Source organism: Haliotis rufescens, unplaced genomic scaffold (genome assembly GCF_023055435.1).
Source record: "Haliotis rufescens isolate VD_foot unplaced genomic scaffold, xgHalRufe1.0.p SCAF_56, whole genome shotgun sequence".
Taxonomy (NCBI): Eukaryota; Metazoa; Mollusca; class Gastropoda; order Lepetellida; family Haliotidae; genus Haliotis; species Haliotis rufescens.
In genome coordinates this window covers 1,953,265-1,980,132 of record NW_025964290.1, presented here as the reverse complement: position 1 = coordinate 1,980,132, position 26,868 = coordinate 1,953,265, and the positions used below count along the sequence as shown (strand labels likewise).

At 40.5% G+C, this 26,868-nt stretch overlaps 2 protein-coding genes and 1 long non-coding RNA gene across 5 annotated transcripts in view; all 3 read right to left on the bottom strand.

Moving 5' to 3' along the window:
• Nucleotides 1-26,868, bottom strand: part of LOC124141724 (short-chain collagen C4-like) — a 48,496-nt gene that overhangs the window by 8,179 nt on the left and 13,449 nt on the right. The window contains exon 1 of one of the 3 annotated variants that reach the window (XM_048385215.1): nt 14,312-14,358. The exons of 1 other annotated variant lie outside the window; for it this stretch is intronic. In XM_048385215.1, the coding sequence (XP_048241172.1) occupies nt 14,312-14,357 (46 nt within the window). In that variant the 5' untranslated portion in view covers nt 14,358. Of the gene's footprint in view, nt 1-989; nt 1,072-14,311; nt 14,359-26,868 lie in introns of those variants that run through there. One more of the 3 variants, XM_046509805.2, reaches the window with a different exon arrangement.
• The window catches only part of LOC124141728, a 56,938-nt gene continuing 40,122 nt past the window's right edge, over nt 10,053-26,868 (bottom strand). The window contains exon 4 of the mRNA XM_048385213.1: nt 10,053-10,539. Within this exon, the coding sequence (XP_048241170.1) occupies nt 10,067-10,539 (473 nt within the window). The 3' untranslated portion in view covers nt 10,053-10,066. The remainder of the gene's footprint in view (nt 10,540-26,868) is intronic.
• LOC124141727 lies at nt 18,120-19,726 on the bottom strand. The gene is made up of 3 exons (XR_006862062.2): nt 18,999-19,726; nt 18,490-18,546; nt 18,120-18,172 (listed from the first exon to the last, which is right to left on the bottom strand). It is a non-coding gene; the product is annotated as an uncharacterized LOC124141727 (long non-coding RNA).

Below are 26,868 nucleotides of genomic sequence, written 5' to 3'. Positions count from 1 at the left end.
ACAAGTTTTACAAATATGTTATCCAGTTACATGTCAAATATTAATTATTGGCAACAGGGAATATATAGAGAATCTCATATATTTGATATCAAAAGACACGAGGGTGAGATTTATTAATCACCCAACATCATTCTTCGAACCTTTTCAGTTAGTAGACTGTAATAAGCAGAGCCTGAAGTGTAAAAAGTACTGCTAACAGCTTCAGTGGCAAGCATCTGACATAATCAGGGAGCAGTATCTCTTATTGCAGTGGTCAGACAGAGTTAGGCAAACAAACAAAAATAATTTAAGGCGTTAATACCTTTATCTATATCTACATCTGTTTATCATCCACCCTCATCAAATCACACGTACCAAGTGTACATACTCGTGGCATACAAGCAAGTGAGTGAGTGAGTGAAATTTATGTGTTATCAAATGCATTTGACAAATGTTATTAAATGCATGAAAGCACCAAACAGCTGTAATGCGAAATGACTTGAATCGTGATTTTAATTATATTGACCAAGTTCGTTAGTTATTCCACATTTGCTAAATGGCAACAAATCCATATCCTTTTTTTAGTTTATCATCTCCATATGTCTGGTCCGCCACCATATTGCTTGAATATTGCCGACTGTGGGGTTCAACAACAAACATACCCCCCCCCCCCCCCCCCCCCCCATTCAAATAGCCCCCGAATTCATATTCATGTGCGGTAGAAAGGAAACAACCTTAGGTTCATAACACAACTGAAAACATGTTTGATTTATGTTACATGTGGCCTCAACAATTCAAACCTTGTTACGACTTTTTTACAGATTTAAAAACAAAATTGTGCTAATAAATTATGGCATCGCTATTGTCCTATGTTGGAAGTGCAAGGTATGTTGTTGTAAATTACAGGTAGCTTCAAAAAACATCCCACACACAACTACTGGTTAAGAAGTTAACATCTTCAACACACACATTATGACAATTCATGAAGATAATTTAAACGATATAGTCACCTGCGACGAGTTCCAGGCAGAGGAGGAGGATTGACGTTGTATGCAGCATCGTCATTGACTTCATTCCACACCGACAGTGAAGGTAGAGCGGGGAGATATATATACTCATCTACCAGGACCTAACACCTACTCGTGCATCATACTTCAGAACAAATGTTACCAAACATTGCAGTTGATTGAAAGATAAATATCCCACTCGTGTAGGGTGTGAAGCAATCCTTAGTCATATTTTTAAACAGTGGCTGCTGACATATATCCCATGTGTTACATTTCAAAGTCAAGCAAAGTAAAAGTCTGAAAACGTGTTTTATGAATGCCTGCATAAAAACAAGTTACGTTTGTTTGACCGTATGGACCCACATAAAAAGCCATGTACAGATGTATGGCTATATGAAATCGGCTGTTCAAGCATTAGTAGACATATGCAAACTAAATGTTGACCCACAGAGTACATGTTTACAAAAGTTCGTGCTGTACATACCTACATGACCTTCAGTAAATCTCCTCACACAGAAAATGCCAAAGCCTGATGTGATATTGCTAGAATATTGGTAAAAAGGGCGAAAATCCATTCTGATTAAATCACTTACTCATCTCACATGAACATGTTTGTAATCAAACCCTTACGAGCAACGTTAAATAATTCATGGTTGCACCTCCAACAAATCCAAAGCAATTGTTACATGTTTGTTCATTCATTGTATTTTAACTGGTAAAAGAAGTGCCATCATAAATTTGTTATATTCATTGTATTAGAGCTGGTAAAGAATTGTCATCTTTATTTTTTGTCCATTAAATATAGATGTTTACAACAGTAAGGTTTAACTGATGCATGCTGAAACGTTGATATTATCTCTGTTTAGTTATTGATGAATGAGTAACAGAAGGTAAGATGAGACACTGATAGGACCCGCATCATGCTAGTGTGTAATTGCGACTGTACATTTCATGCTATAGTGCACTACATGATACACATCTTTACACCTGGCCTTGATCGCTTCACTTATCATGTATCAGTACACAGGCGTTAATGGCTGTGTTTACAGAACCAGCAATTGACAGCTGTTGGTACTCAATGTAACATTGCCTCTGCCCCAGCACTGAGTGTGCACACCACACGCGAGTATGTTTCTTCACGTTCATGTTTGTGATTATGCTATACAACAATAGTCACAATTTTTGTTGTTTTAATTCCATGTGACAATTGTATATCTCAATAACAAAACTTTAAATAACTAATTATGAACAGTCCAAACAATATATCAGCTGAATATCACAGATGGCTATGTTTTAGAAGGTGGACTTCGTTAACGGTTAACTAAACACAAGAACGGAAAGGAAGGGTCATCTTTTGTGAGAGTTTAAATATTCAATCAAATTTTATGAATGTGTGAAATACCAGTAAATCATTCTGTAAAATGAAAGTTAATGAAATGCATGACAAGAGCATCAATAAATTTACATATCCATTTGTGTTGTTTTACACAGACAGGGACATGGTACAAAACATGAGGGTTGTATGCAATCTATTTCAATACTTTACACAATTGAAAGGCAAAATAGTGGTGAAATATATTATTGATGAATGAGTAACAAAGAGAAGATGAGACAATGTCAGGACACACATCATGCTAGGGTGTCATTACAACTGCATCACTCAAAATGAGCGGTGACATGAGGTGTTCCTGCAAAGGGCAAGTATGTTTCGCCACAAACACTTGAACAAATGTAGGTTTTTTTTGCCTAAAGCCACGTTGAGAATATTCAATAGGCATTAATAAGGGGAAAAGTCCCTTTCCATAGCCACAAGAAGTCTCTGTTAAAGTCGAGTGTATGATTCCGACTGTGTCATGGGCATGTGTTTATGAATTACTATCAAATAGTGATGACACCAGGTGTTCGCGAAAAGGTGAAATGTCATCAACATAAAACTGTCTACCATAAAACATGTTGAAAGCTTTACTGAGGCTTTGAGTCTTGTAACCTTGATCAAACAACTTCTGAGTAAGAGATGTGATGCTCTTTATTATCTTAGTAGATAATACCTCAAAAGTTGTGAAATGCATAAGTAGACACCAATAGTAGAGTGAGTGAAGGAGTATTGTTTTACACCTACATAAGAAAAATATTCCAGCATAACACGGCGGGGAACGCTAGAAATGCGCTTCACACATTGTGAAGATGTTGGGAATCGAACCTGGGTCTTCGGCGTGGCGAGCGAACACTCTAACTCCTAGGCTACCCCACCCCCTGTCATACAAGATTACATATCATCTGTATGTGGGACTGTCTCTCTGAGTGTATAGAGTGAGTGCTTCGATCACTCTGTAGAATGTCCACGTGCAAATTATAAGGCCTACCATGCCAGGAGCGTAACACAACATTTAATAAAGAAGATGTAATATTCTCCTTAGAATAACTTATTTATACTTTAGAACATTGCTATTGTGAGTTGTTTGATAACTGTGCTTTGTATTTCACAACACGAGCTGTTTTATGAATATTGTCAGGGCTTTTCATCTTTTCTGGGCCTCATGGAAATAATGACAGAAACGCCTAGTCAGCAAAAAGGGATGTTATATAAGCTAAACTTCATCCGTTAGTAAGCACAATCTTCTGATCTTTTCTGAGTTTCATGCAAGCAATAACACAAACATGACATTTTGGTAGATTCCTGCAACAACAGAAATACATGCAAGGTTTTCAAAGCTAAACTTCATCTGTTACCAAGTACGGCGTCACAGTTGACTGCCCGAGTCACAAACATCCACACTCACATATTGATTTATACATCTGCCTGCATGAACATGTCCAACTATTATACCTTAAGTCAGACATACAATATACTTTAATTGAGAAAGTCACATCCCTCTACAGTAAATCATACAAGGTGATACAATGTCAAATCTCACCCAAAGGTTTCTATAGGCAACATATATTTTATAATATCATCAATATTCCGAACACTTCAACTGTGTAACGCACCTGTCATGTCAACAATAAGCACTATTACAGTCACGTATTCAGTAGGCCTCATAATGAATATCCCACACCCATTTTGAGAACTATGAAATATACTATTTCCGTTTGGTTGGATACGGGATCAGAAGCGCCGCATGTCATCAAATTGTCAATAGATAGTGCTTAATGTTGTCGCGTGAAACATTCCCCCTCGGTGTTTGGGGCTGCATCAAGTACCTATTTTTGGATGTGACATTAACTTCTGATTCCTGACTGACTGCGATCATGCTGCCAACGTTTTTGTCACAGCCACGCAGTGATACGATGTAAACATTACCGCTTAAAACGTTTGCATTTTGGTGTGTATTCTGGTTCCCTTATGTTGTGTATGTGTTACTTTTAATTCTAATACCATTTGATATACAAGACGTGATAGTCAGTGAATTAAAAGGAAGAGCCACTGAACGGCCTGTTTGTCGAATAATCACAACATTTATAATAACACAGAATGTCTAATACATCAGTCATCAGGCAGTAAAGGATTAGTCAATTCGAAATAAAAAAATTATGTACAGGCCTTATGTGTTGGCTTCGTGGTAGTGATTTCACTATAACTCTGTCGTGCCGTAAGCGTCACCTAGTAGACCACAGATGATGCCTGAACATATCCTGTTTTATTAATATGTTCTCTGAGATGGTAATGTAATCAAACCAAATTCTCTGAAATTATTTCAGTGAGTCAGGGGTGAGAGGTGGGTTGTATACAAACGTGACATCAATGTTGTCGTATTATAGCGCACGTCCGTAGCTGTCAGCGGTATTGTGGGAGACACACACGGAGTTGTCAGTGTTAGTGTAGGAAAAACACACGGAACTATCAGTGTTATTGTAGGAGACACACACGGAGTTGTCAGTGTTATTGTAGGAGACACACACGGTCTTGTCTGTGTTATTGTAGGAGACACACAAGGTGTTGTCAGTGATAGTGTAGGAGACACAAGGAGTTGTCTATGTTATTGTAGGAGACACACAAGGTGGTGTCAGTGGTATTGTAGGAGACACACGCAGTTGTCAGTGTTATTGCAGGAGACACACACAGAGCTGTCAGTGTTATCGTGCGACACACACGGAGTTGTCAGTGTTATTGTAGGAGACACACGGAGTTGTCAGTGTTATTGTAGGAGACACAATGTGATGTCAATAGTATTGAAGGGGACACACACGGAGTTGTCAGTTGTATTGTTAGAGAAACACACGGAGTTGTCAGTGTTATTGTAGGAGACGCGCGGAGTTGTCAGTGTTATTGTAGGAGACACACGGAACTATCAGTGTTATTGTAGGAGACACACGGAACTATCAGTGTTATTGTAGGAGACACACGGAACTATCAGTTTTATTGTAGGAGACACACGGAACTATCAGTGTTATTGTAGGAGACTCACGGAGTTGTCAGTGTTATTGTAGGAGACACACGGAACTATCAGTTTTATTGTAGGAGACACACGGAACTATCAGTGTTATTGTAGGAGACACACGGAGTTGTCAGTGTTATTGTAGGAGACACACGGAACTATCAGTGTTATTGTAGGAGACACACGGAACTATCAGTTTTATTGTAGGAGACACACGAACTATCAGTGTTATTGTAGGAGACACACGGAACTATCAGTGTTATTGTAGGAGACACACGGAACTATCAGTGTTATTGTAGGAGACACACGGAATTACCAGTGTTATTGTAGGAGACACACGGAACTATCAGTTTTATTGTAGGAGACACACGGAACTATCAGTGTTATTGTAGGAGACACACGGAACTATCAGTGTTATTGTAGGAGACACACGGAATTATCAGTGTTATTGTAGGAGACACACGGAACTATCAGTGTTATTGTAGGAGACACACGGAACTATCAGTGTTATTGTAGGAGACACACGGAACTAGCAGTGTTATTGTAGGAGACACACGGAACTAGCAGTGTTATTGTAGGAGACACACGAAACTATCAGTGTTATTGTAGGAGACACACGGAGTTGTCAGTGTTATTGTAGGAGACACACGGAACTATCAGTGTTATTGTAGGAGACACACGGAGTTGTCAGTGTTATTGTAGGAGACACACGGAACTATCAGTGTTATTGTAGGAGACACACGGAGTTGTCAGTGTTATTGTAGGAGACACACGGAACTATCAGTGTTATTGTAGGAGACACACGGAGTTGTCAGTGTTATTGTAGGAGATACACGGAACTATCAGTGTTATTGTAGGAGACACACGGAGTTGTCAGTGTTATTGTAGGAGACACACGGAACTATCAGTGTTATTGTAGGAGACACACGGAACTATCAGTGTTATTGTAGGAGACACACGGAACTATCAGTGTTATTGTAAGAGACACACGGAACTATCAGTGTTATTGTAGGAGACACACGGAACTATCAGTGTTATTGTAGGAGACACAAGCTGATGTCAGTGGTATTGAAGGGGACACACACGGAGTTGTCTGTGTTGTTGTAGGAGACACACGGAGTTGTCAGTGTTATTGTAGGAGACACAAGGTGATGTCAATAGTATTGAAAGGGACACACACGGAGTTGTCAGTTGTATTGTTAGAGAAACACACGGAGTTGTCAGTGTTATTGTAGGAGACGCGCGGAGTTGTCAGTGTTATTGTAGGAGACACACGGAACTATCAGTGTTATTGTAGGAGACACACGGAACTATCAGTTTTATTGTAGGAGACACACGGAACTATCAGTTTTATTGTAGGAGACACACGGAATTATCAGTTTTATTGTAGGAGACACACGGAACTATCAGTGTTATTGTAGGAGACACACGGAATCATCAGTGTTATTGTAGGAGACACACGGAGCTATCAGTGATATTGTAGGAGACACACGGAACTATCAGTGTTATTGTAGGAGACACACGGAACTATCAGTGTTATTGTAGGAGACACACGGAACTATCAGTGTTATTTTAGGAGACACACGGAACTATCAGTGTTATTGTAGGAGACACACGGAACTATCAGTGTTATTGTAGGAGACACATGGAACTATCAGTGTTATTGTAAGAGACGCACGGAAGTATCAGTGTTATTGTAGGAGACACACGGAACTATCGGTGTTATTGTAGGAGACACAAGCTGATGTCAGTGGTATTGAAGGGGACACACACGGAGTTGTCTGTGTTGTTGTAGGAGACACACGGAGTTGTCAGTGTTATTGTAGGAGACACAAGGTGATGCCAATAGTATTGAAAGGGACACACACGGAGTTGTCAGTTGTATTGTTAGAGAAACACACGGAGTTGTCAGTGTTATTGTAGGAGACGCGCGGAGTTGTCAGTGTTATTGTAGGAGACACACGGAACTATCAGTGTTATTGTAGGAGACACACGGAACTATCAGTGTTATTGTAGGAGACACACGGAACTAACAGTTTTATTGTAGGAAACACACGGAACTATCAGTTTTATTGTAGGAGACTCACGGAATTATCAGTTTTATTGTAGGAGACACACGGAACTATCAGTGTTATTGTAGGAGACACACGGAATCATCAGTGTTATTGTAGGAGACACACGGAGCTATCAGTGATATTGTAGGAGACACACGGAACTATCAGTGTTATTGTAGGAGACACACGGAACTATCAGTGTTATTTTAGGAGACACACGGAACTATCAGTGTTATTGTAGGAGACACACGGAACTATCAGTGTTATTGTAGGAGACACATGGAACTATCAGTGTTATTGTAAGAGACGCACGGAAGTATCAGTGTTATTGTAGGAGACACACGGAACTATCGGTGTTATTGTAGGAGACACAAGCTGATGTCAGTGGTATTGAAGGGGACACACACGGAGTTGTCTGTGTTGTTGTAGGAGACACACGGAGTTGTCAGTGTTATTGTAGGAGACACAAGGTGATGCCAATAGTATTGAAAGGGACACACACGGAGTTGTCAGTTGTATTGTTAGAGAAACACACGGAGTTGTCAGTGTTATTGTAGGAGACGCGCGGAGTTGTCAGTGTTATTGTAGGAGACACACGGAACTATCAGTGTTATTGTAGGAGACACACGGAACTATCAGTGTTATTGTAGGAGACACACGGAACTAACAGTTTTATTGTAGGAAACACACGGAACTATCAGTTTTATTGTAGGAGACTCACGGAGTTGTCAGTGTTATTGTAGGAGACACACGGAACTATCAGTTTTATTGTAGGAGACACACGGAATTATCAGTTTTATTGTAGGAGACACACGGAATTATCAGTATTATTGTAGGAGACACACGGAACTATCAGTTTTATTGTAGGAGACACACGGAACTATCAGTGTTATTGTAGGAGACACACGGAACTATCAGTGTTATTGTAGGAGACACACGGAACTATCAGTGTTATTGTAGGAGACACACGGAACTATCAGTGTTATTGTAGGAGACACACGGAACTATCAGTGTTATTGTAGGAGACACACGGAACTATCAGTGTTATTTTAGGAGACACACGGAACTATCAGTGTTATTGTAGGAGACACACGGAACTATCAGTGTTATGTTAGGAGACACACGGAACTATCAGTGTTATTGTAGGAGACACAAGCTGATGTCAGTGGTATTGAAGGGGACACACACGGAGTTGTCTGTGTTGTTGTAGGAGACACACACACGGAATTGTTGGTATTGTTGTAAGAGACACACGAAGCTGTCAGTATTGTTGTAGGAGACAAACATATTTGTCACTATTGTTGTAGGAGACACACACAGAAGACATGTTACATGTTGTCAGTAGTGCTGCAGTCCAGATAGTTGTGCTTGTCAAAACTCTGTAAAGGAAGATCTTTTCTATATGTGGAAACCAAGAATCCCAAGGACTTATCATTTAGACCTATTTTTGAGGCCCCAATAATAATAGTCAGCGTAACATCTCAGATATCCAACTGAAACCTCTGACGAAGAAGGTTCCACGTTTGTTCGATACAGGCTTTTTGAATCACCTTCCGGATGTGTTTTAGTGACCTTTGACCTGAACGGGTTTATACAGTTATAAACGCCACGTATCTAGGACTTGAAGCGATACGATATTGGTTAAATAAGCATCCAGATGCAATCTTTGAAATGTATACTGGAGAAAAATACGTTTTATTTCAATGGTTTTATCAGCAAATACACGGAACACCAATATACGCTACTCTGGGGATGAGGTATTGGGATGAAATGCTTTATTTCAAAGTAGAAAATTCGATGGATGACTACAGCTAAGCACATTCGTGAAAATGGAGAAGATATCTGGACGGCTGTTTTCTTATTTGTTCTCAACAGTGGAAGAGTTTCCGGAAGAGTTTTTATTCGATCTATCTTTTGACTTCATTATCCATGGAATGAGGCCATAATGAGATTACATTTTTGAACGTTAAAATTGTAAAGCAAGGCGACCAATTGAAAACGGATATTTACTACAGACCGACTGATACGCATCAATACCTGTCATCCTGTTGCTTAAATCATATACCTGTTGCTACGTTTGCAAACACAACAGTAGGAGCATGTTGTTAATGCGTATGCATAGAAATGTCAACAAGGCTCATATTTGGGCATATGTCAATATTCACTCGTGAACATTCTCTGGTATTTGACCTTGCTTTCACTCGGTCAGATACCACAGAAAGTCCACTCGTTTCGAAGAATGGTATCTAACGAGAATAGTGTAGTATTCTCTATAGATTGACGATAGGTTTTCAGCTATGACCTTCAGGCAATAATAACTGAACTGACTGGTCAACGTGGTCAGTCTGTCCTTACATGAGACAACCAAATGCTATCATTTGTGCCTCATGCACCTTAATAAACTTACATTCACATTGTTAAATGGTGTGTTTGTTCTGTTTGTTTGTTGTTTAAGCATTAAGTCGCCTCTTACGACAAGCATAGCCGCCTGTCATGGCAAGCATGGGTTGCTGAAGACCTATTCTATCCCGGTTTTCACAGTTTTCAATGGATATCGTTAGTCTTATGAAAGCTGAATGTGTTTATCGGATGTATGTAAGACACAGTTAATGTTCATATTTTACAGATAGTTTGGACTATATGGAGTGTTTTATTTTGTACAAACAGCACAGGACATCTCCCAACCATTAACATATGGTGGACATGGCAGGGCACTACAAACAGAGTCGACCAGGTACAGGAGATGTCCGTTTTTGTTTGCATGGCCTCCCTTTATTGATTCTGGGTCTTCATCTACACACACATAATCACTTGAACCTGTGTGTCCAGTGCCGCCCCCGAATATGTACCGCTTGTATTCCAGATGCCACTCAGGGAAGCACTCATTTCTTGCAGGGACCATGACAGCACTCCTCCTTCGAGGACTGCGGCACACCACGCAAGGGACATCGTGATCATACATGTTGTGCAGAGGTCCTGTTGCTTGATAAGTTTGATACTCCGTTCCATAAAGATAACTGCCTGATCCTGCTGTAGAATGGTTGGCGTAGATAGGAGAGTCAGGAAGGAACAGAGTTGTCCCTGGTCCACCCTTGACCTGGTAATGGCTTCCTCCTGCATAACCTGGGAGATTGCAAGGGACTAGCATTTACTTGTGTCTTGGTCAAATCAAATAGTTGCCTGGAAACCAAATAATTCAGAGAATACTTGTGCTCATCATATTGTTAATGCATTGATAAGTCTTAATTAATCAATTTGCCGAGTCTTTTGCAAGACAAGAGGTGAATTCTATTTATCATTTTTAATCTGAAAGGTTACCCTTTTACAAATATAAAACGTCAACGCCCGAGAATACTCAATTTCGATTGTTCACAGAAACAGATTCCATTGGGTGTAAAAGGCAGAATAGTAGTGAAATTATGTAAATGTATAACTGAAAAACATTGATGTTCGCAAAGAGGGTACGCATGTCCATTTCTACCAACAACCGCGAATGTCGACCATGTACAAAGTACGTTGATATCTCATATGGATAAAATGATGTAAAATCTCACAGCAACAGGTAAACCAAGTACAACATACGTTTTTAAGCAAATGCGAATACTATTCTCAGCGTGATATACGTGGCCACATGATCCTTATATCGAGAAATATCACGAGATAATAGTAAAATGTTTGCCTGCAGAGACTGCTGACACAAGAAATGTGGATATTCTTCCGGAACATAATGCTGGGCTGATACCTCGCCATGGCATGTTTACTGAAGTTGTATCAGATATGTATGCGTGATGATCAGGATTAACCATGGATGTTTTGGAAATCTGCATGGTTTGATGTAGCGTAGCCTTATTGTCATTTCATCAACTTTATGTTCTGCTTTCTCTGATGCTCTTTGAAATCTTCGTAGAACGAGCTTAAAAGGGGATAAAACAGGGACTCGCCGGCATTAAATGCGTCTCAGTGAGGTATGCATGAAGCATGGTATCTCAGTAGGCTAACACTATGCAACTGGCATCAGTCAGGGCTCGCACAAGCAGCCACACACAGAATGTCTGTATTCACGTCGCTATACAAGTTCAATCATCTTGAACACAACGTTAAACCTCATCTGATATCACCTTATAAATAACATTGCTGACACCATAGAGTTTGCTTTTGATATAAGAATGGAGATAAACATACTGTGTCTCCAGTGTAGAGCTAGGTTACCAGTAGATTTAACCCTGCAAGATTAAACTTGGAAGCGAATGCACAGCAGCTATAGGTATCCAAAATACATATCTTATATGTAATTTATATACCAATATATATTGATAGAAAACAATTCGAGTAAAGTACATTCATGAGTGTTCATACAGAAATGGAGCACATTTTGACCAGTTAGCATTGTGGGCCCTTATTGTGTATTTAAACAGTAATGGCCACGTATTGTCTTCAGATAACACCCGCTTTTGTGCAGGTGAATCGATCAAAATCATGTGCACAGCTCTATAGTGGCAAAAGTGGTTTTTCACGTGCAACTGGTCACGTGGCCATAATAACGCACGTTTTTTCAGCCATACTTGTTTACAAAAAATGAAAAACACACACAAAAGTCTTTACGGCCATTTGTCATGCCACGCCTATCAAATGTGCAACGTGAACGTGCCATCTGCATGTTGCAGACGGGAACGTCCGTAGCTGAAGTCGCAAGGAAGATGGGTTGTAGTCGACGGACTGTTAATGATTTACAGACGCATCTACTGCAAACGGGTACCACCGCTAATCGCCCTCGGCCAGGTCGACCACGTGTGACGTCACATGCAGAGGATCGTCAGATTGTCTGACGTCACCTCCATAACCGATTTTTGACGGCTACATCAACCAGAAATGAACTGTTTAGGGGTAGACTGAGTGTGCAAACTGTTCGAAACCGTCTGAGAACTGCTCACCTTCAAGCACGACGACCATACTGTCGGCCGATTCTGACTCAATTACACAGACGTCAACGTCAATTGTGGGCACAGCAATACTTACGAGGGACTCAGAGGAATTGGAATCAAGTCGTCTTCAGTGATGAATCCCGATTTAATTTGTGTACAGGAAATTGACAGATTTCGAGGCGGAAGTGTCATTGTGTGGGGTGCTTTCTGTGGCAATGCACGTTCCAGTCTTCTTGTCATCCGTGGCAACCTCAACGCTGCTGCTTACCGCGACAAGGTACTGGCACCAGAACTTCTGCCTTTTATGGCAGCATATGGACCCGGTTTGATCTTCCAATACGACAATGCCAGACCCCACACAGCAATTTTGACAAGGAATTTCCCTCAGAATGCGGGAGTCAACGTCATGGACTAGCCGTCAAGGTCTCCCGACCTCAATCCCATCGAACACGTCTGGGATGCTCTTGGCAGAAGTCTGCGCACTCTCCAGAACCAACCACAGAAATTGCGAGATCTTGGAACCATTTTGCAGCAACAATGGCGTCGTCTTCCCAATCATGTGTTCACAAGCATCACAAGGTCCATGCGGAGGCGTTGTGTTGCAGTTGTCAACGCACATGGTGGCCATACATGCTACTGAACTTGTTTGCCATCAGATTCTCTTGCTTGGGACTTATGATTTAAACTGTTGATGTTATTACCGAATACCGTAGGTGTTTGGAACAAATTGTGGTTACCACCGTTAATTAAAATCCTTCTTTGGACATAATTGATTAAAACTTACCTTCTCTGATACATTTGTCCGTTGTATATCATATATGGGATTACTTTTAAAAATGTGATTTTTTTTAATTTGACTCAGTATATATACATGGTGGGGAGAGACATACATATTTTATACTTTTCGCATTTTTTGCTGTATTATTCAAAGAACATGAGATAGTGTAAACGGTTGAATACAGACGTCGGCAACATAATTTTCATGAATTGAAAGAAATCATCAAGCATTGAAATCACCATCTGATATATACCTTCGCGCCATCAAAGACTAAACATACACAGAAACACAAAGGCGTGTTTACCCGACCTCAGCGACCTCAGCTCATACAAGAACTGACTGTTCGGGGAAGCCGAGCACGGAGTAATGACATCAGTCTTATTTTTCTTCAAGGGAGCACCTCCAAAACACAAAGCAAAGTGGTCACGTAATGCGTTTTTAAGTTTTCCCTTTTCATTATTTACATTATTGAATGCGTAGCAACATGGGTACAATATATCTTCTGCAAAACATATCCATTTTATAAAACAACGGAACACTTGAATCTTAACAAAGATAAGAATGTCCCATTTAGCTAGTTATTCAACGTGTCCATATACTTGTCTGTGTTGGTCATCTCCATATGGACAGCTCCTTTAGAACTTCCGGGTCCAGGCAACCTCAGATTGTTGTAAGTGGCGACTAAATGAAAAGAGTGGTCAGTGGTCAACTTGGTTGATTGCGTGTCATCGTACCCTCGTGCAGTTGATCGTGTGTCCACACTCGATATTTTACCGGCCGCCATGATACAATTGGAATATTGTTGAATGTGGCGTTCAACAACGGACAAAATGTCCCCCAAATAGCCCATGCGTTCAACTTCATAGAGAGTGTGCGGATGAATAAAAACGATATATATATATCTAGTTCCGAAAGCAACTGATAACGTGTCTGATTTATAAAACAAGAACCAAACTGGGTCGACAGTTGAATAGTGACCTCAATAGTTGAAAACTGAGTACACCTTGTTTAGTGATTAAAAGAGTGTATGCTTATTAAATAATGTTTGAAGTGCAAAGTTTGTTGTTGAGAACTGCAAGACGAAAAACTCGAAGCTACAAATAACACACCCACCCTGCATACAACTACTCGCTAAGAAGTTAACATCAATACACACATTATGATCATTTGTAAAGATAATTGAAACTATAGTCACCTGCGACAAGTTCCAGGCAGAGGAGGAGTATGAACGTTGTATGCATCATCATCATTGTCTTCATTTCACACCGACAGTGAAGGTAGAACGGAGAGACATATATACTCATCTACCAGGACCTAACACCTACTCGAATGTCTCTGAACAAATGTTACCAAACATCACAGTTGACTGAAAGATAAATATCCCACTCGTGTAGGGTGTGACCTAATCACCAGTCAGGGACGGGTTGTATTTCTCCAATAGCTGCCACATGGAAAGCCCGTATGGGGTGTCTCCCGCCGTGATATTGTTGGAATATAGCTGAAAAGGGCGAAAATCTATTCCCACTCAATCACTCAGAGGTATAAGATGAACATGCATTTTATCCAACCCGTACGAGCTGAGGCTAAATAGCTTATGTTTATACCTCCGAAAATATCCATACCATGTATTAAATGTTTGGTCATTCATTTTATTTTATGTGGAAAACACTGCCATTCGTTTTTGTTTTGTATGTTGAATAAAGATGTGTATGTCATTAAGGGTTAACTGATGCATGATGAAACGTTGATATTATCTGTGTTTAGTTATTGATGAATGAGTAACAGAAGATGAGACACTGACAGGACACACATCATGCTAGGGTGTAATTACAGCTGCAGTGCTGTAGTACACTACATGATACACATGTTCACACCTGGACCTGATTGCTTCACATATCATGTATGGTTCAACACAGGCCTTAATGGCTGTGTTCACAAAACCAGCAACTGACAGCTGTTGGTAATAAATGTAGCATTGCTTCTGCCCCAGCACTGAGTGTGCACACCACACACGAGTATGTTTCTTCACCTTCGTGTATGTGATTATGCTTTACAACAATAGTCACAATTTTTGTAGTTTTAATTCCATGTGAAAATTGCATGTCTCAATATTAAAATTTGAAATAACTAATTATGAAAAAGTTATGAAAAAGAACAATATATCAGCTGAAAGTGTCGTTGGAATCCTTATGGTAATGGGATAACTGCATATTCGGAAACTCTTGTCTAATAGAGGATGCAACATGTTAGCTCATTCCGCTAACATTACCGTAAGTCAGCTTTCGGGAGACAGATGGTTATGTTTTGGATAATGGATTTTGTTAACGGTAAGCTAAACACAAGAACGGAAAGGAATGGTCTTCTTATTTGACAGTTTAATAAATCAACCAAATATTCTGAATGTGTGAAATACTAGCTTATCATTCTGTAGTATACAAGTGAGTGAGTGAGTGAGTATGGTTTTACGCCGCTTTTAGCCATATTCCAGTAATATCACGGCGGGGGACATCAGAAATAGGCTTCACACAATGTGCCCATGTCGGGAATCGAACCCGGGTCTTCAGCGTGACGAGTGAACGCTTTAATGACAAGGCTACCCGACCGCCCCTAGTGTACAAGTGAATGAAATTGTATGATAAGAGCGTCCATAAACATACATAACCATTTGTGTTGTTTACGTAGACACCGACACGGTATAAAACAAGGGGGTTGTTTGTAATCTATTTCAATACTTCCCACAAGTGAGAGATATTTCATGTTGAAAGTTAATAAATGGGAAAAGTCCCTTTCCATAGCCACAAGAAGTCTCTGTTAAATTCAGAGTTGAAGGTACGATTCCGACTGTTATTGGCATGTGTTTATGAATAGCTATCAAATTGTGATGAGACCGAGTGTAAGCGTATCCTGCCCCATCGGGGGCTTCCGTCACAAACTTATGTAAGTGCAAGTCAATTGTTCACATAATAATAAAAGAAAGACAACCGTTTCGGTATATGTATGTTTGTATTTATGAATCACTATCAAAAAGTGATGATACCAGGTGTTCTCGAAACGGTCAGTGTATCCTGGAACCCATTACAAACACATGCAAACCCAAGTCAATTGTTACTTGTGCGTCAAATTTGGAAATGTCCTCTAAATATCTCCCACAAAACTGGGGCCTTGAATATTGTAACCTGGATGAAATAGCTTTTGACCAAGAGTTGTATAACGCTCTTTGACATCTTGGTAGAAAGAGCAAGATTGGTTATACCTCAAAAGTTGTGAAATGTAGACACAAAGGGCAGGAATCCTGTTCGACATAAAGGGAAAGTTGACTATTGGAAAGCATAAGTCATTCCTCTTGTCATATAGTCTTGTGGAGAGTGTTTTGTCACTGAATCTTTATGCATAGATCTAAATATGAAACAGATGAGGCAGTCTCACTGGTCTCCTTTATTTCTAGTCCAGGTTGGTAAATCAGTCTAAATCAGGGAATTGTCTATTTGATGATTATGGATATACCTGAAGCTTAAGTAAAACTCTTTGGCCACATTTATTTAACTTTGACCATCCGAGCGTTAATTCCGATTCCGAAAGAAACAGAACACCAAGAAGGGAAGAGAAATTGATGCCCAGAATGTTTACGAGCATGCCAGTATGTACACAGACGCTTATCGTGCTATCAAAATGAACATTGTACCTGTTACCCATTGGATGACGTTTATTGCATGGTTTGCTTTTATCAGTATGTAGAGTCAATGAGTGAGTATTGTTTTATGCCGCTTTTAGCAATAACATGGCGAGGGACACCAGAAATGGGCTTTACACATTGTACTCATGTGGGGAATCGAACCAGATCTTGGGCATGACGAGCGAACGCTTTAACCACTAAGCTACCCCATCGCCCCTGTCTTACAAAATCACATATCATCTGTATGTGAGACTCTCTCATCTGTGTATAGAGTGAGTGCTTCTATCACACTGTAGAATGCCCCCGTGCCAAATGTAAGACGGGCCATGCCAGGAGTGTAAGACGACATTTGATGAGGAAGATGTGCTTTTCTCCTTAGAATAATTTATTTATACTTTCAAACATTGGTATTGTGAGTTATTTGATCATTGTGCTTAACTGTCACAAATATTGTTCATTATTTTCCCGGCTTGTCATCTTTTCTGAGCCTCAACTAAACAATTACACAATCACCGAGTCAGCAATAACGGAAGTTATAAAGCTAAACTTCATCCGTTACTAAGCACTATCTACTGGTCTTTTCTGATCTTGACTTTCATGCTAGTAATTGCACAAACATGCCATTTTGATACATATCGTTCTCAAAGCTAAACCTCATCTGTTCCCTTGAACGACAACACAGATAAACTCATTTGTTGATAGTTGACTGCCAGCGTCAGAAACATCCATACGCACATATTGATTTATACACCATTCTCTATCAGCCTGCATGAACATATCCAACTATTATTGCTCAAGTCAAACATCCAATATATTTTAATGGTGCATGTCACACTACTCAACAGTAAATCATACAAGGTGATACAATGCTAAATCTCACCCGGAGGTTCGCTATTTGTGTAGGCAACACATGTTCAGTTATATATCATCAATATTCCGAACGCTTCAACTGTGTAACGCACCATGTCATGTCAACAATGGACTATTACAGTCATGAAATCTGTGCATTCTGGTTCCCTTATGTTTGGTTTGTGTTGAGTTTATTTTAATGCTATTTGATGTACAAGACGGGAATTAGAGACAGTGAGGAAACTAAACGTTAGGGCTGTAGCTATCATCTGATAGACCTGTTTATCGAATAATCATGAAAGTCATAATAATAATAATAATAGTCATAATAAAATGTGTAGTCTAATACATCAGTTACAAGACAGTCCAGGGATTAGTAGATTCGAAATATAATTATTATGTATAGGCATTAACTGTTGGCTTCGTTGTAATTGTAGTAGCGGTAGTTGTCGGGTGGTAAACACAACAAACGGCTACAGGGTGTGAGCTGATGGCTGTTTATTCTCTTAGAAGAGAATGGTGAATAAATACGGCCTGCAACAATGTATAAATAATAATACATACTGCATACAAGACATTGACATTGATATAATATACATAATGGCCTTACATCTAAGGGATATTCAATTAGCAAGAAACCAATGTTACTCATGTAGGAAGTAACCTGTACAATGATATATATATTATATCTGCTTATGACTCTATAATCAGTTTAAACTAAACATAAACCATGTCTACTGTCATAACACTAGACAAGTACAATACTACATGATAATTACAAAGATATACGTCAGCATATATATAGATACATACATTTATACATTCATGAGTAACACATAAACAATACATACCAGACTGGTGAAACCTGTGCCGTGTCACCAAAGCTTCTAAGATAGTGCCAGTTACATCTGCATTGACAAAGTATAAACTAATGAAGATACTATTTACACTATAATTATACACAACACATAAGTAAAATAGGTATTTAAAATAAGGATTGATCAAATTACTTCAATAATGCACTTTCACACATACGCATACATTCTTGTACACAATTGACACAATTACCTTAATGTGATATGAGGTATAGAATTACTACAGTTTATTTAGGGTTTAGTTTTATTTAGTTATTGTTCAAGTTAAGATGATAATAGCCTAGGATAAATTAGCTATTTATCAATTAAAGAAACTGCTTTATAATACTTTATCATATAAAATAATCATGATCAGAATACACTAACTGTGGATTCAATACAAAACCTGATTAGCAATAAACCAAGCACAACTTATTTCTAACTTTAAGAATTAGAAATACACAAATACATATAAAGTATCATACAAGAAATATACTATGACTAACCTTCAAATCCATGAAATAATCACATCTATTCGATCCATGAATACAAGATCCATTCAAAATATATACAAAATGACTATGGAGTACATATGTCAAGTGTAATCTGGCAACTGCCTCAGATCACAAGCAAACAAAGGTATACCTGTGGTCAGCTGTGAGTGACCACAGAGAACAATAGAGTACTCTATGCGCGGGGTGGGATACTAAGTGCTGTGGGTGAAAAGCATGCAGTGGTATGGTTAGTCAAGGCTGGATAAATAATAGACTGAATGAAACAAAAAAGCTATGGTATTAATGTTTAAGTTGAAATACAATTATATGGCAAAAGTAAGACAGGTAAATAAACTATGTACTACTTAATTCAAATATGAAATAGAATGTGTATAAAACTATAGCTAAAATAGAATTAAAACCTAACTTGTATGTACAAAATATTACTCTGCCACATACTTCCCCCTCCACACAAATGACGTCCTCGTCATTTGCCGGGTTTATCCAGTAGGGAAACTATCATCTGTGACATGGCTCCACCAAGTTGCTGGAAGACTCCAACCTCTGCCAGTTGCTCTAGGAGTTTGGCCTTTCGTCTCCAATCCTCTGCAGTAGCCTGGTTCATGACATAGTCCCCTGAGCGCTGCCATTCCGGTGGTCTTCTCTGTCGGGTAGAGGTTCTTGGTGGTGGTTTTGATTTTGGTCGGACATCAGGTGTCAAAGAGGTGGGAGCTCCTCTAGGTAAGTATGGTTCCTGATCCTGTTATGCAGTTCTTACATCTCCAGCATCAACTTCTGTACTGAGGGGATCTCTGTCCTGCAGTGTATGGCCGTCACCATCAGAAGTTGCACTGTCTACCCCTCCAGTCGTCAGGTCGTCACCTTCAGACTGTGAGATAGCGCCATCTTCCATAAACTCTTCACTGATAATTGTGATGTCATCAGCCACTATGGGTACTCCAGCTGTCAAGCTCTCTGTACTAACCGACTTGATTTCATCCTGGTCCGACACTTCTGTTGTCTCCTTGGCTGGCAATGTTTGTCCTTTCCTGCGACGTGGTCTCGGAGTTGGAATTGGTCTGGCTGGCTTGTCTGGCTCAGCTGTCCTTGGCAAAGATCCTATGGGAAGGAGGTGATTCCTGTGCAGAGTACGTGTTCTGCCTTCTCCGTTTTCCTTCTGCACAACAAACACTGGAATTCCCATGTTTGGCTGAGAAGTAAAGATGTAAGGGTCCTCCTCCCATTTGTCCGAAAGCTTATGCTTGCCTTCAAAGGCTAGAATCTTGACAAGGACTCTCTCTCCGGGTTGCACAATAGCACCTCTGATCTTCAAATCATAGCCTGCTTTCTGTTGACCTTGGGCTGTTCTTGATGCTTTAGAAGCAATCTTGTAAGACTGTTCTAGTCACTGTCTAAGGGCTTCAGCATAAGATGTTAGAGTGTGCTTGTCCCAGTTCGTTTCGATTCCAAATGCAAGATCAATAGATAGGCGAGGCTCTCTTCCATACATCAAGTAGAAAGGAGCGTAGCCAGTCGACTCGTGCCTGGTAGCATTGTAGGCATGAACTAAGGGTCTCACGTGTGATTTCCAATCCTTCTTCTGACTTGGCTGCAGAATACCAAGCATGTCAAGCAGTGTCCGGTTAAACCTTTCTGTCATGCCATTCCCCATTGGATGGTACGGTGTGGTCCTTGACTTAGATAGGCCTAGAATGTCACAAACCTCCTTCATAAGTCTACTTTCAAAGTTTGCACCCTGGTCACTGTGGATCCGCATGGGCATCCCATAATGCATAACAAAATTGTTGTAGAACGCCTCTGCTGTTGTCTTGGCAGTTAAGTTCCGAGTAGGTATTGCCTGGGCGTATCGTGTGAAGTGGTCAGTTATCACAAGCAGATGTTGGTATCCTCCCTTTGAAGTCTCCAGAGTAAGGAAGTCCATACAGACTAATTCCAAAGGCTGGGTACTTGTGATACTAACGAGAGGCGCACGTGCATTTGTTGGTGTCTTCCTTTTCAAACATCTGTTGCAATTCCTGATCCAGTCTTCTGTGTCAGCTTGCATCCCTGGCCAATAGAACCTGTCACGTAGGAGTGATAGTGTTCGGTCACGTCCTGGATGTCCAATCTCGTTGTGCAAGCCTTGTAATGCATCAGGGATAAATCGTGATGGCAACACCAGCTGATACTTTGTCTCTCCTTCAGACTTGATCTGGCGATATAGAATCCCACGCTGGAGAGTGAGGTTGTCGAAGCATCGATGTAATGATGTGTCAGCTGGGGTATGCGGATAGTCTTGTCTCCTGGGTTTCCTCTTGGCTCTTACTGCTTGGATCCATGGGTACAGGGTTGCGTCAGCAGCCTGTGTCATACGCCCATCCCGGTCTGTCATTCCTTGCAGATCCTTCCCTTCTTGGTGCAATTCCTCATCAACTGCAGCTGTAGAAAGGCACAAAGACTCTACGTAAGGCTGAGTGTGTAGAACTCCACAAATGGCTTTCACAGATTCCATGGAAAGTTGTTCTGTGGGGGCGTTGCTACTTAGTTCCGGAAGCCTAGACAAGGTGTCTGCGTCTGTATTCTTCAATCCTGGCCGGTACTGAACATCAAAGTCATATGCTGCAAGGGCTGCCAACCACCTGTGACCTGTGGCATCCAACTTTGCACTTGTGAGCACGTATGTCAAGGGGTTGTTGTCTGTGAGAACTGTAAACTTTGCTCCATGCAGGTAGTCATGGAATTTCTCACAAACCGTCCACTTGAGTGCAAGGAATTCCAAACGATGAGCTGAATAGTTTGCTTCTGACTTGGTGAGTGCTCTACTGGCATAGCTGATGACTCTCTTCACACCATCCTGTTCCTGATATAATACTGCACCAAGTCCTTGACCGCTGGCATCGGTGTGGAGCTCAAATGGTGTTCCATAGTTTGGATATCCAAGGATGGGTGGTGAAGCTAGCAGTGTCTTCAGTTTCTCAAAGGCGTGTTCTTGTTCAGCTCCCCAAGTCCAAGGCTGTTCCATTACCTTCTTCTTGGACTTTCCAGATTTACCATTGGGCATCAGTGATGACAGAGGCTTAGCAATCTTGGCAAAGTCCTTAACAAACTTGCGGTAATATCCGGCGAAACCGAGGAACTTTCTGACATCACTTGGGTTGGTTGGTTGAGGCCAGTTCAATATCTTGTCCACTTTATCAGGATCAGTTGTAATTCCTTCTTCAGTCACCACATGGCCAAGGAACTTGATTTTCTTTTTGAAGAAGGAATACTTCTCTGGAGATAATTTAAGACCTGTATCCCTGATCCTCTGGAATACTTGACTGAGCCTGATGAGATGTTCGCTGACTGACTGGGAGTAGACGATGATGTCGTCCAAGTAGATGAGACATATCTTCAAGTGAAGACCTTCAAAACATTCATTCATAAGGCGTTGGTATGTTGCTGGGCTGTTACATAATCCGAAGGGCATACGGTTGTATTCGTAAAATCCCAAGGGTCCAACGGTGAAGGCTGTTCTTTCCTTGTGTGTTTCCTCTATCTCTACTTGGTGATAACCACTCTTCATGTCCAAGGTGCTGTAAAGTCTTGTTCCTGAGAGGGCTTCGAACATCTCTTCTATCCTCGGAATTGCGTAGTTGTCTCGGATCGTCTTCTGGTTCAGTTGGCGAAAATCTACACATAGCCTTAATTTTCCTGACTTCTTGCGCACAAGCACAACATTGGATGACCATGGAGAGTGAGAACGTCTTATGACACCAGCAAGGAGTAGATGATGCAAGTGATCCTTAACTTCCTGATACATGGCTGGTGGGACTCGACGATGTGGCTGTTTAAATGGCGTGTCATCTACTAAGTCGATCCTATGTTGCACTGAAGAAGTGTGACCAACATCTGTGTCTCCTGTTGAAAAGATGTCGATGTAGTCAGAAATAACTTGTTTCCCTTGTTGAAGTTCCTTGTCTGTTACACTGGCTTCCTTAAAGTCCATAAGATTCATGATATCTGTGTCCTTACTTTGAGTAAAAGGATGAATCTCCGGTACATCTTCTGTGCTAACAACTTGTAGTTCGCATAAGAGAGCACGACTTGGAATGGAAACAGAACGAGTTGTGAGGTTTGATACATGTATGTCCACAAACATCTTCTGTCCTCTTCCATCATATGATACTAAAGTTGGTTCAATGTCAAGGTCGTCTGGGATGACTGATCCTCTTGTAGGCTGAATAATGGCACAAGTGGATCTGTAAGGTAGGGGCTGTATCACATGTCCACGAATAACAATTTCAGAATTAGCTGGAATTATCTTGCGACCTGGCTCTGAACTTCTAATTCGTCCTATGGAGTAGTTGTTCTTGACAAGTTCTCTCTCCTGAAGGGACATAGAACGAAGAGCCAAATACCAAGGAGTATGGAGGTCTGCTTTCTGAAGGAATCTTTCCCCGAACTCCTCCTTGCACTGGAGCATGTAGACAGAGAGAACGTTGGTACCTAGAGTAATTGGAACTGTCTGGTTGTAACAACTGTCAGGAACTACAAGAAGTAAACATCGGACTTTGAATAGAGCACTTCCTGTTCCCTGAATGTCCACAACAATGTACCCACTATACTGTAAAAACTCTCCATCTGCACACTCGATGTTAAGGATGTGTTTAAGTGGCTCAATAGGAATATCACTGTAATTCTGTTGGTAGTAAGACTTGGAAATAGAAGAAATGGTCGCTCCTGTGTCAAGTAGAGCCCTGGAACTAACACCATTGACCATGATATTAGTCTCAGTAGGCTTACCAACTAACTCTGCAACCAACTGCTGTTGAGTGCTGACATGCTGTGTGTCTAGGCCCATGGTCCGCCTCTCCCCATAGGCCGATTGAAGTTTAAAGGACCATTGTCTATCCTGGTTCTACATCCTCTCCTAATGTGTCCAGGTTGTCCGCATCGGTAACAAACCGGAATATCAGAAAAGGTCTGTGGTCCTTGGAATCTATGTTGACCACCACGTCCAAACTGCGGATTTTCTCTAGGCTGTTGTGGACGTATCCACTGTCGAGGTGGTATCTGCCATGATTGACCTTGGCCTTGGTTATACCTTGCTGCTCCTGTGTTTGCCTGTGAAGAGTCTGATTCCTTGGCGTCCTTATTCTGTTTCTTGAGAGCAGCAATCTCTATTGACATGGACTTCAGGATTCCCCGGATTTCTTTAAGCTCTGAATCCTGAGTGAATGTGGCCTTACTTGTGGCATCAGGCTTCTTCTTAGACACTGGGTTCCTCTCCTTTAAGTCGGCTTCCGCCTGCCTGAGGTAACGAAGAAAGTCTTCAAATGATCCACCTTGATCAAACTTGTGACTTGTGAGGTCCCTCAGTTGTGATCTAAGTCCAGTCCACAAGGTAGTCCTTAGTAAATCTTCTGTTTGTCCAGGCTGTACTTTTCCAAGTGTGACTCCTTGGCTCAAAATATCCTCTAGTCGGCATGACCACTCTGCTACACTTTCTTCATCCCCTTGCTTGGCTGTGTAGAACTGTGACATAATGTTGTGTTCTGTGTGAACATCACCAAACACGCTAGCAAGCTTGGAGATGATTGTCTTCAATGGGGCATCCTTGTCTACATGCATAGCCACTCTAGCAGCTCTACCACGTAACGAGCGCCGAACAGCTTCAGCAACGATCTTTGAAGAGTAACGAGTAGACATACAAGTATACTCGTGTCTCCATTGATCGAAATCGGCATCCCCCTTCCTGTCACCAGAAAAGTATTGAAGCTGTGGAGTGTGGGCCAGGGTGACAGTAGTAGGCACGAAAGAACCTTCTGAACCTGCTTGTGCTTGACCATGTTGACCATGTTCCTGCTTTACCTGACCGACTTCGGATATCCACTTCAACAAGTCTTCTGGTGTGTCAGCTTTAGGGTGAAGTTTTAGTTTTTGAAAAGAAGAAATTAATTTCTGCACCTCTTCCTCAGAAAGTCCTCCTTCTGCCATTGTGACATGTAGGCGAAATGCAAAGTGAAAAACAAAACAAAAAAACAAAAGGCTGAAAGAGACTTAAATAAACCAACCAAAAAAATTGGGATGTGTGATCTTGGAGTGCAATATGATCACACAGAAAAAGAAACTACACAGTAAGCTAAATGAATGTGTTTAACTGCACACACGTCTGAAATCAAAGTGCAATGATGTCACGCAGTGTAGGAATTGTACGGTAATATACCCATTACATGTTTATCATAAGAAATAATTGACAAGGTCAATGGAATTGCTATGTAATCTAAGTATGTTGATAAGTAGTGCACAGGTACCCCACAAGCTACTTACTAAAGCTTGTCTTCAGTACATGCTTATGATGACTTACCACATCACGTAATACTATCTAAGTATTAGAATGCAATGTGCATCAGTGCAGAGTGTACTATTGCGCGCGCAGATATTGGGTCAAGTATAAACAACTTATTCTACATGATTAAGCAAAGACAATGAACCTTAGTTGCACGATGTAGAACACTGAATGTAACCGAGTACAAAACTAAGTGAACACCAAGTGCAAACCAACACCAAAGACAACACTAGAAAAGCAAGCAACAATTCCCTGAATGTAGCAAACTAGCAAGACAACAACTGCTAATGAACTACATGTAGTGAGCTAACCTCAAAATGAACCTATCACTCTATTTAGGAATTAAAGTAATAGCTATATGATTTATGTTAGTTAAGTAGTTGATTTTACTAACTACCTAGCCACAAACACACACAGACCAATCATACAGTGCTTAGATACCAAACAAAAATACATGAAGCATAAGACTGGCATGAATAATAGGTATGGTCGGAGCGCTCCTAAGAATGGCCATAGTATATAATACATGTATATTGCAAACAACATATGCATAAACACACAGATTATAGGACAGATTTTAATCATACACATCCAACACAAATATAGCATGAATCATACATATAATTCATTGCATGGCAAAACATGTAAGTGAGAAGTCATTCCGGAAGACAACATGTCAAATATGTCACATGACAAGTACAGCATAGCATTGCCATCACTATGGTATACAAAAGAACACAGAAATACGACATGGTATTCACAAGAGATAAGTGAAGCAATATCCAGAAGTTTCACACACTCGCAGTTATCAGTTCAACTCGGCTGTGTGTAAAAAGTTTATGATGATAAATTGTCAATTACTTTCACTGCTGGATCCAGGTTAATATACACACAAAGTGTCACAATTATCACAAGCGTAGAGTGTCATGATCATGATCAATTCAGAAATGCTCAACGTTGAGTAAGAGTATATATGATTACAACAATAATAATGTTCATTGTCTCATCAATACTCAAGTCACGTGTAATCACATATCTACCGGTCTTGTGTCAACACACATCGCCGATCACATGATGTCATAATGGCGGATCGATCCTCAAGTGTGACGTCACATAACGCCGTGGTTGGTCTCATGTGTACATCAGTTTCCTCATGGTCCCATCAAATCCTCACTGGGGGCTCCAATGTAGTAGCGGTAGTTGTCGGGGTGGTAAACACAACAAACGGCTACAGGGTGTGAGCTGATGGCTGTTTATTCTCTTAGAAGAGAATGGTGAATAAATACGGCCTGCAACAATGTATAAATAATAATACATACTGCATACAAGACATAGAACATTGACATTGATATTGACATAGGTATTTAAAATAAGGATTGATCAAATAACTTCAATAATGCACTTTCACACATACGCATACATTCTTGTACACAATTGACACAATTACCTTAATGTGATATGAGGTATAGAATTACTACAGTTTATTTAGGGCTTAGTTTTATTTAGTTATTGTTCAAGTTAAGATGATAATAGCCTAGGATAAATTAGCTA